Source organism: Protobothrops mucrosquamatus, unplaced genomic scaffold (assembly GCF_001527695.2).
Source record: "Protobothrops mucrosquamatus isolate PMUCROS unplaced genomic scaffold, P.Mucros_1.0 scaffold4349, whole genome shotgun sequence".
Lineage (NCBI taxonomy): Eukaryota > Metazoa > Chordata > Lepidosauria > Squamata > Viperidae > Protobothrops > Protobothrops mucrosquamatus.
The window spans coordinates 8482-19947 of NW_015390263.1; the positions used below are offsets into that span (position 1 = coordinate 8482).

The 11466-nt window shown below is 37.1% G+C and overlaps 2 protein-coding genes across 3 annotated transcripts in view; one reads left to right on the forward strand and one right to left on the reverse strand.

Annotated features, from left to right (window-relative positions):
- Positions 1–361, reverse strand: part of LOC107298876 (olfactory receptor 1020-like) — a 2914-nt gene extending 2553 nt beyond the window's left edge. Inside the window, exon 1 of the mRNA XM_029286636.1 lies at positions 39–361. Coding sequence (XP_029142469.1) covers positions 39–361 — 323 coding nt within the window. The remainder of the gene's footprint in view (positions 1–38) is intronic.
- LOC107298878 (olfactory receptor 1038-like) overlaps positions 1–5860 on the forward strand; it is a 10663-nt gene extending 4803 nt beyond the window's left edge. The window contains exon 2 of one of the 2 annotated variants that reach the window (XM_029286634.1): positions 4927–5860. In XM_029286634.1, coding sequence (XP_029142467.1) covers positions 4927–5860 — 934 coding nt within the window. Of the gene's footprint in view, positions 1–4906 lie in introns of those variants that run through there. The other variant, XM_029286635.1, reaches the window with a different exon arrangement.
- The last annotated feature ends 5606 nt before the right edge of the window (positions 5861–11466 follow it).

Sequence of the window (11466 nt, forward strand, 5' to 3'; positions counted from 1 at the left end):
ACCGATCAAAGGCCATCACAGCCAGAAGAAGACATTCAGTGCTTCCACATATAACAAACACAAACATTTGAGTGGCGCATGCAAAGAATCCAATATTTTTCCTTTCTGTTAAGAGAGACACCAACATATTGGGTGTAATGCTTGAAGAATAGTTGACATCTACAAATGCCAAATTACTGAGAAAAAAATACATGGGAATATGGAGTCGAGAATCTGTCTTGATTAACAAGATCATTCCTAGATTCCCCATCAGGGTAATAATATATATCAGTAGAAACAACACAAAGAGAGGCAATTGTAGCTCCTTTTGATCTGTGATGCCCAGGAGAATGAAGTTGGAGACCCGTGTGTGATTCCACATAGAAATTTCTTCTTTGTACATTAATTGTTGGGAGAAAAAAATGCAATTAGACAAAGATTGGAATTTACTACTTGTTTTGTGTGGTAACTAAAACACTGGGACTGATAAAATTTCTGCCTTTCCCATAGAGTGTGTGCATTATTTAAATGAGACTACATTACTTTGAAATCTGTAGGGTATGTGATTTTTTTCTGTCAAATTTCAATGTAACCTAATGCAAGTTTATATATCTTCTAGCTTTGGATTCAGTGCCATCCCTTAAACATGTGGTGGTGTAAAGATGTGTTAATACAGAGAAAAATGTATAAGAGATGAGTTTAACTCAATCCCTAAGACTATGCCCTCCTTTCAAATTAAGAAGTCTCATTGCTCCTTTTAATAACACTAAATTAGAGCACAATATCCAGCTTGAGATCTCATAAATATCATCAGGATGAGATACTACATGCTAGAATATGGTCTTCCTTACTATTCTACTATGATTCACTTACATTCTCTACCTTTTCCTGCTCACTATAAATACAGATTTTCATAATCTTTGCTATGTAACACTCAGCTGTGTCCCAAGCAGATGACTAGGAAACCACGGTTTTCTGTCTCCTTCTTGAGTCTCACATTGCATTTGTCCCTGAAAGCATTCTATCACATTTAGTTGCCATTTGGAAGGTGACTTGTGGGGGATCAGTTTAAGTACACAATTACTATTGGTTGATAACATTGTCTTGGTGCTCTGGCAAGTTAATTCAGACATGGACACCATGGTTAATAATCAGCTGATAGTTGGAAAAACCTTTTATCTTCATTTATTCTGAGGCTAGCCAATGATAGAGCAGGATCTATTCTCTATAAATAAACAGAGAGAGACAAACATGTACTTACCCTCTATTTTTGAAAGAACACCAGAACTTTGGATATGATGGTTTCCCCAAATATATTGACTCTTTGATAGGAACTAAGACTTCCTAATTCTTACCAGAAAGAATAGGAAGTTAATTTTTCCAATACTTATCCTTAATAGGATTTCCCACCCTGAATTTCTTCTATTGCTTCCAGTGGGAGAAGAAATAACTACAATTTCAATGCATCCATTTCTGTATTCTGAGGGACCCACACAGGTAATCTTGTGGGACTGCTGTAAGCTAGAGCTTCTAGCCAAAATTTCCAAGATCTCTTTCTGTTAACACTGTTCTCAGAATATACAGCTTACCTGGGATTGAAATAGTGACAGCATTGCAGAGATTGCTGAGTGGATAAGGGCTTCATTTATTTAAACTCTGATTTAAAATTTCCCTGAAGGTTCTCATTCTCTTGTGACATTTGTTTTTGTGCTTGTTGATGCAGAGCAGAATAATGAAAATAGGGGGTATCTGTAATTTATGTCACCTTCCTGTCTGTTGAACCCAATTAGAGACACTTTTGTCCTAAAGGTTTATATATTACAAAGTAGGACAACTGTGAAACATTGTTGATACTGTTTGAAAGTCACCTTTTTGTCCCTTTGTCAAAAATAAAAAAATAGTTCAAATCACAACAGAAATCAACAAGCCAATGTTACAAATCCAATGCTGTTTTATTTTTCTAGTGTTGTATAATAAATTTTTGTCTACATTCTCAAAAACTCTACAGTTCTTGAGGTCTTCATTGATATAGACAAGATTTAGATGCGAAGAACCTATGCATTTTTAAATATACAGTCTACAAGTTATATTAACAGCTCTGTGAGTTAGTCCAAAATGTGGCCATTAATAGGACAAATCTGGGCATGAGTTTATGTTTTGACTCTGAAATTATATCTCCCCCAGCAAGGCAATTGCAACCAATCCTTACTGAACTCTTTTGAAGCATCTAAAGGGCACGAAGCAATGTGATTTTGGATTATCAACCTCATTTTATAAGAAGAGATGTTATTTATTTTATCTCAAACTGCTTATCAAGTTATGACATTTACGTTCAATATTGAAGAGGTCACGTAATACTGCCTAGTGCTCCAGGACAACTTCTCCCCATCTACTGCTGCCAAATGATAGCATCATTCTATGCTTCTGCATTGTACAGCCCCAGTGTGCACTTGCACTGTGCCACAATCTCCCACCAAGAATGTCACCTCTCTGTCCATTGTAAAATATCTGATGGGAAGTTATCTAGCTACTACTTCTAAAAGGCCCTGCTTGGTCTTGATTGTCACTAGGAGTTTTGGCTGAAAAGTCATAATTGTGGCCTTTTTATTAATATAGGAGGAAAACATGCATAATTTTAATAGTAAAATAGTAATAAGTTTTCAGTATCTTAGACCAGTAGCTTGGGGAATTCTGAGAGTTGAAGTCCACACATTGTAAAGTAGCCCAGGTTGAGAAACACTCTCTGAGTAAGTAGCCTTGCGCCACTGGAATAATTTGCATGGCAAAAACTCTCTCTTTTATTGTTTCAAGACTTTACTGATTCCTATTTCATACCCTACTGCTCTCTCTTCCTTGGCATTTTTTGAAAGATTTATAGTATAACAGAACAGTGATAGCCCATGAAGCTCAGTTGCCTTGCTTTCTGTTTGTCTTCGGCTCAGCTTTGCATGGGACGTTAAGACATCAATACTTGTTCCATCAACCTAGAATAATATGGTAGATAATCACTTGAATACTTGAGAAATTGCTTACAGAAATTCGCTGACACTTGAGAATCTAGATTGTGCATTTTGAATTTATATTCTCTTCATCTCACCATCATTATAGATCTGTTATTTACAAGCTCAGCTCCTCTCCCAGAGGAGTCAAGTCTCACAAGGAAAATCTCTGAGGAGCAGAAGACCTTGAGAAACCTCTGAAAGCAGATTATTAGAGAGGCAAAGGCACTCATACCTAGGCAGATAGCTGATGAGGGCAAGCATCTGCAAACAATAGATGGAAGAGAATGTGCAGACACAGGTAGGCTGGGAAAAACACCAAGCTAAAAAGTGCCTCTTAGTCCTTTGCAATCACATTTTTGATGGGGAGAATCTCAGAGTAAATAATGTTCATTTGTCTGGGAATAACCTAGCAATTCATTGGTTTGGGTTTTTTTTAGACATCAGTCTCAAACTAGAATAGCTCACAAATTCTCCAAGACTTGCCTTCTGGAAAACAAAGTTTTTTCAAGGTTTTTTTTTTTTAAAAAAATCAAGAAAATGTTCACTATGTATTGAAATGGATTTTTTTTTTTTAAAAAAAAAATAGTACTGAAACTTTTTTTAACATGCATTTCTGAACATTTATTTTTCTTCAGAAAAAAATCCATTTCTCAATGCCCTTTTTTTTAAATACAATTTTCTAAATCTCTTTTGCTCCGTCAAAATTTTAAAAAAGGTATGATGCAAAATGTGGAGAAATCAACATCCAAAATCAGTTACATTCCAATGTGTATCTCATTTTCAAAGCACAAGCCAGGACAGTTCATAATATCAGTATATATCCTTTATAAAAAGTCTTTGACTATTATAAAAAGTCAAACAAGGGTTAAAACTGATTTAAAAATAGGTTAAAATGGGTTAAAATAGGTTAAAATGGGTTAAAAGTAGGTTAAATGCAGTGTTAAAAAGGGTTAAAAAGTTAAAATAAAAATAAAATAAAAGAAAGCTTTTACTTTTGGAGGAGCTCTTTACAGACTTTGCTGCCTGTCCACCATCTTGGCTCCTCCCCCTTGAGAGTGATCTGTTTCAATTAGATAATTGCTAATACGTCTTTCTAACAGCAGTGAGTTTCAGATAGTGCTAAGTGAGTCAGTTCATAATATCAAGATGAAATACCTTGAGTAGCCTTCATTACATATAGCTAAGTTCTATATCAAATTCTGCTGAAAAGCAACTTTCAATGATGTTAAGTGGATGAGGTTCAAATTGAAGGTGAAAATCTCATAGGTATCAATTGTTTGTGTGGCCTTGCTTTCTTAGAAGATCTTCTGAAAAGCCACATGATGAAATAAAAATCAGTACTATGAGAACTCTTGCATGTGGCTTATAATTTTTCTAAATATGTGCCTTTTTTCTGTACAGAAACAAGCAACCTGAGAGAAACCATCAAGATTCTACAATGTGTATGTAAAACTTTATCAGACAGCTAGTTGAGTCTTGAGCCCAATTCTGGACTTTTTAGTACATCTGATATAAGCGTGGTTCAGCTTTCCTGGTCCATCTTATCGTGTATGTGTTGATGTTTGCTTGCTAAGATAAAGTGCCAATGTTCATCATGGATTGATAGATGGAACCTAACATTTTTCCAGGTATTCAAACAGGGCACATAGCTTATTGCACATAAGCTATTTTCCTGGTGTTGCTGTGGCATCCAAGTGCTTTATGAAATATAATGCGCTTTTAAAATGGGAACAAATATTCATGGTATTGCTCTAAAATCATTGCAGATAAAATGATATTAGGATATCTGCATCAGTAGAATGAATGAGGTAGAACCAAAAGAATTTATCATCTCTGAGTATGAGAGTCATCTAAACTGATTGAACATTAAAGAAGAAAGTGTGTTCCTTCTGCACCCGTTTCCTGAGCAGAACTTAATTGAAGTGATGGAATAAATGGCAGATAGCAATTCAACTGTGAGTACAGTGAAGGAATTTGTTTTATTTGGAATCACCGATCGTCCTGAGCTGCAGATGCCCCTCTTCGCCATCTTCCTTTTGAATTACAGCATCACTCTAATGGGAAATCTGGGCATAATCATTTTGATTCAGACTGACAGACAGCTACATACCCCTATGTATTTCTTCCTCACCCACTTGGCATTTGTTGATCTCTGCTATTCCTCTGTTATTGCCCCCAAAATGCTGGCAAACCTGTTAGCAGTTAAGAAAACCATTTCATTCCATGCTTGTGCAGCCCAGCTGGGCTCTTTCTTGACTTTCATGATCACAGAGTGCTTCCTGCTGGCAGTGATGGCATACGACCGCTACGTTGCCATCTGTAACCCGCTGCTTTATCGATCCATCATGTCCCAGAGAGTCCGCATCCAGTTAGTAGCTGCACCTTACATATATAGCTTTTTGGTTGCCCTGTTCCACACCATAGTTACATTCCGACTGTCATTCTGTTCTTCAAATGTGATTAACCATTTCTATTGTGATGATCTCCCACTCTTGGCCCTCTCCTGTTCTGATACCAGCACCAAACAAATACTGATCTATGCTTTTGCTGGCTTTGATATGATATTCTCCCTTCTTATTGTTCTTATCTCTTATGTGTTTATTCTGTCTGCCATCCTAAGAATCAGCTCTGCTCAAGGACGACACAAAGCTTTCTCTACCTGTGTTTCTCACTTGACAACTGTCACCATCTTCTATGGAACTTTGATCTTTATGTATTTGCAGCCAAGCACAAATCACTCCCTAGGTACCGATAAAATAGCTTCAGTTTTCTACACACTTGTGATTCCCATGTTGAATCCTATGATCTACAGCCTGAGAAACAAGGACGTGAAAGAGGCCCTGAAGAGAAGAAGAGAGAGAATTCTGGTTCTTCGTTAAAGAATGGTTACCTCCCCATTAGTAGTGGGATTCAGCCAGTTCACACCACTTCGGCAGAACCGGTAGCTAATATTTTGTTGCCAAGGCCCAGAATGGACTTCCAGAAGCGGCATCCACACAGAGAACCGGTTGTTCACATATTTGAATCCCACCACTGCCCCCATCCATTCCATTCTAAGTATGGAATAAACATTAGTTGTTGATTTGCAGCAGCCCATTGCCCAGGCTCTGATTTTAGGAAGACAGACGATTTCAAAGAGAGCATACCAGGGAATCAAATGCTAGCTGAGATGTTCATGTCAATCCATATTATTAATTCCCTCATCCTTTTCCTTTGAATGTTATTCTGTCTCTACCCATTCTTCAGCTAGGATTATGCAAACACCCACACCTAACTATATGGTACATGATAAAGGTCTTCCAACTGGGTTTTAGCTTTCAAAAAAAAATCACCTATATGATTATGTTACAAAGGCAAAAGCTGCTGTCATCTATTTGATATGTTTCTCATACTACCTACTGTTTTAAGACCTCTTCACTCCATATTTCTGCCTCAGTTTCTCTCATTAGAGTCACCTGTCTGTAATCACACCACTTTGGATTAAGCTTCCAGGGTGACTTGAATAGCCTGTACAATTAGCTCTGTATGTAGGTTCTTAGATAGGATATTAAACTGATCAGTTCTTGCCACTTCATTCCAAGCTTCAACCTGAGCACATAAATTTATCTGTATTCTGCATTACCATAAAAATAAATTGCCAAAATGATCATACCTCACAGTTGCCAGGTCACTAACAACAGCACACAATTTGACCATTAAATTAGCATAATTTTATATAATAGAGTGGTGTTGTGGTTTTCCTGGAGAAGGTTGATGAAGACTGGTGAAGAAAAAGGAATTTTGCAAAGTAAAAAGTTCAATTATAAACATTTATAATTTATAGAAGTAAATTATTTGTATCTAGATACCCTAAATCAGTGGTGGCGAACCTATGGCACGGGTGCCAGAGGCGGCACTCAGAGCCCTCTCTGTAGACACGCACACCGTCGCCCCAGTCCTAGGCCTTCAGCTGGGTTTTATAAAACCTTTTCACTTTAGGCCTCCGGCGCCGTGTATCAAAAAAAAGGTTCAATCAATCTGTCAATTTCAACTTCTCACGGGAAAAAAAAAATCTTGCAAAGTTGGAATTGATTGATTGAACTTTTTAGTCCCACCCAGTCTGCCATTACCACTGCAGCCACGCCCACCCAATGGGCCACACTCACCCAATGAGCCACACCTACCCAGCACTCAACAATGCATAAGTGGGTTTTGGGTTGCAGTTTGGGCACTCGGTCTCTAAAAGGTTTGCCATCACTGCCCTAAATGGTTATGATGGAGGTATTCAAGGTGTGCTAAAAGAGGTTAAGAAAAAAGCAGAGGAACCAAATGCATTCTTTGCTTCTATCTTCATGGTTGAGGAATAGGACAGACATCATGGACAAACTGTCAAGTGAGAGATGAATTTATAATAATCATATAGGAGGAATTTATGAAAACCATATAGGAGGAATACATGGATCATTTTCATACTAGCAAGATGGATGCTCCAGAGTTTGGTGTTGGACTAAATGCTTTGAAGATGTTTGTAAATGATTAACAACTAGGTATAAGCACTGAGATGGCCATGTTTCTTAACAATGTCAACCTATTTTTAGTGATAAAATTGAAATTGGAGTCAGCTTTGTTTTGGTCTGATCATCTGTCACTATATTAGCAGCTAAATCATCCATCCAAACATAAAGCAACTGGGAGCTTCTCTATTTGTAACAATTTGGTATAGAAAAATGCTCTCTTCAATATGTTGATAGTCAGTTTTGCCTTTCTATTTCAACTAATGCCAAGAAGGTTGTGGAAGCTCTGAATTGTTGGGTAAGTGCACAGATGTCCTGCATGGGGATTAGCAAATTAAGTGTTCATCTGGCAAGACAGAAGGTTTACGAATCAGCAGATAAGGTAGTTCAATTCCTGGTCTAAAAGGTGTGGTCTGGGAAAACAGATTCCCAGTCTGGTATTGATGATGCTTTTAGCAATGTTTCTGTAGCTCCAAGTAGTTGCAAAAATTGACTTTTATTCAGATTAAAGTGGTGCCTTGATCTCTCTGTGTCTGTCTGTCTGTCTGTCTGTCTGTCTGTCTGCCTGCCTGCCTGCCTGCCTGCCTGCCTGCCTGCCTGCCTACCTACCTACCTACCTACCTACCTACCTACCTACCTACCTATCTATCTATCTATCTATCTATCTATCTATCTATCTATCTATCATCTGGCTTCATTCTATAAACTGTATCCCCGTATTGTAAACTTATTATCATAGGTGTAAGTTAAATATAAAAAAAAATTCTTAAATACAAGATCTCAGCAGACTCTCATTTGCAGCAGCTCCTGCATATCATTCAATCAGGGCGAGGTTCTAAATTGAATACTGTGTTTTATTCAAAAATATAATAAGGAATACAGATTATTTTTTCCCAGGTACTGGAGGACCTGAGTGTGTGGAGGTATACCCTTATTGTAAGCTTTCTTAAACTGCTGCTCACTCTGTAAAGGAAGCTATATAGCATGTTGGAAGTGATGAGGAAAGAGCAGGAAATATAAGTGAATGCCAGAGTTCTGGAGAGAAAAAAAATCATTGGAAATTGCAAAGAGGAATCTGTTGGATCAACACAATCAACACAAGTAGAAAGAGCAAGAACAAAGGGATCTTCACTTTAAAAGTGACCTAGGAGATCTGGGAATATGTGAATTGAGAGATGCAACTTCTAGATTCCTGCATTCTTATCCTCTGAGCTAAATTTTTGTTAGCAGCAACATGGGATAAAATTACAACACAGAATGTCAATAATGGAAGACATTCAAAACCAGAAAGAAAAAAACAGAGATCCCTGAAGATGGTGAATTGGGAAGAAATTAAAATAACAGGCTGATTATTTTCACTCTTATGGTTTTACATTGATGGCAAAGCACTTTCCATGTACTTATCCCTCCTACATTTTAACAATATAAAAAGATTGTTTTTACAAAGGGTAAACACGGTGTTTTGTTCCATGTTTTTCCATGGTCTATTCTCCCAACCCATATTTTCAGAAAACTAATAACTGTGCCTATTCATGGACCAACTAATTATGAAATTAATACATGTTAGACATAGTTCTTCTAGTAGTAGTTTTGACTTTCTTCCATCCTTTAATTTCTTAGTCCAAAGTAAGTATTGCTGCATATCCTAGTTTTAATAAATTCATTCATTAATATAAAGTTGCAGTCATGACTATTATTAGCATAACATTCATATCAAACAACTAGCAGGTGGGGCTTCAGATTCTAGGACCAGAAAACTCAAATCCTCCACAATCCTTTTATCTCCACCTTCTATAAATCCTCCATCAGTTTTGCTGGGTAAAGCTAACAGAACTTGTCAACTTGTAGAAGAAGACAGGTGGTTCCATAACCTAAAAGGGCATCCACAGTAGAGAGTTGAACAGCTATCTGACTCATTTTACTTTCATTGCAACATATGGAATCAAGGGACCGAATTTAGATCAGATAATCATGGCTGCCATCTTGACTTTTCTTCCACACACTGATGCCCCTAATTTGGTGTCTTCCTTTCCCAATCTGTACATGTAATGTATCACAGCTCCTCAAGATCATCATTCCTTTGCTTCAAACTGTATGATTATCTTCAACCACCACGTAATCAGCTATACATATAAATGCCCTTAGCTAGAAGTAAGAGCTTCTTTCAGTTGGGCCTCCTTCCATGTGTGCAGGAATGCAATTATAACCTCTCATTTCTATGTCAATTTTACCTTTTAAAAGGTTAGCATACAAACTGTAGGCTGGGTACTATCCAGATTAATTTTATTAGAAAAGAAGTTACTAACATCAGCATGTTAAAAATGGGCCAAGATCATTCAATTATATATTAAATATTAATGCCACTTTACAATGCCTTGGTAAGGCCACACTTGGAATACTGCATTCAGTTTTGGTCACCACGATGTAAAAAAGATGTTGAGACTCTAGAAAGAGTACAGAGAAGAGCAACAAAGATGATTAGGGGACTGGAGGCTAAAACATACAAGGAACGGTTGCTGGAATTGGGTATGTCTAGTTTAACAAAGAGAAGGACGAGGGGGGACATGATAGCAGTGTTCCAATATCTCAGGGGCTGCCACAAAAAAGAGGGAGTCAAGCTATTTTCCAAAGCGCCTGAAGGCAGGATAAGAAGCAATGGGTGGAAACTAACCAAAGAGAGAAGCAACCTAGAACTAAGGAGAAACTTCCTGACAGTTAGAACAATTAACCAGTGGAACAACCTGCCTCCAGAAGCAGTGAATGCGCCAACACTGGAAGTTTTTAAGAAGAAACTGGACAGCCATTTGTCCGAAATGGTATAGGGTTTCCTGCCTGAGCAGGGGGTTGGACTAAATGACCTCCAAGGTCCCTTCCAACTTTATCATTATTATTATTATTATATATTGGGAGAAATGCACTTTAATAGGAGTTCTAGAAGAGCAGATATTACGCCTTGTTATAGGTGAGGCTTTTAAGAGAAAACTACTTTTGATAGTTGAAGAATTCTGAAAAATGCGACCCCCCCCCAAGTTTGTATCTACTGTACTTTTTGCCATTCCTCAACTATATTGCATATTTGTGGCTACCATGTTTCCTGTGATTTAAAGTAGTGAATGCTCAAATCAGCTTGCTATTCATGAATACAAAAAATACAGAGAAGAGATTTAAGCTCTACTATAGGCCATCCATTTTATAATTCTATCAGAGCATTTTTAAAAGCAAATTATGAAAAACATGCATTGGAACTGTGGGAAACCTGATTTTCTTTCTGGTTTTCAAGAACAAAAATATTTAATTGGAGTTAGATATTCATTCTTCTGCACAGATTTTCTCTAAATAACTTTGGGACAACTGATATATCCAGGTCATTATAGGACCTAGATGGGACAAATGGGACAATTCTGTGGAAATGGTAAATTTGCAGTTAAATGTTTGTAAATTAGTGAATTGAAAAAGAAATTGAACCAGTGATTATTCCATCTATCCCTGGGCAGAGTACTAATCATCTGTGGAGACTTCATCTCTAAATAAGATTAGAGAGCTGGCAAATTAGATGGTGCTGGATAAGGATGTTAGGAAGGAATTTGCAGTATTTTCTGTAGGTAGGATAGTTATAGTTATGGCCTTTCTTTGCTAATAAGAAAGGATGTGTTCAGGCAACAGCCCTGTTTCTAACTAGCAACTTGTTCAGTTGCTTGTGGCAGCCCTATGAGACTTCATTAAGATAAGCTTATGACAGCATGAAAATATGTGTTTACTCCAGAGAAGGCAAACTGGTGAATGTATAATTTTGTTATATTATAAGGATTGATTTTTTTTGTTGTTTATACAATCTTATTATTTTTAATTGCAACATAGAAAACTCTGTGGCATACTTCTTAATTATTCCCTGTGAACTTTATTTTTTTCCCTGTAGCAAAATAGTCCTTAGTGTATACTCCACACTTAGAAAAGAAATTATGTAAAATGTGTTTAAAGAGCTTGGATGAATG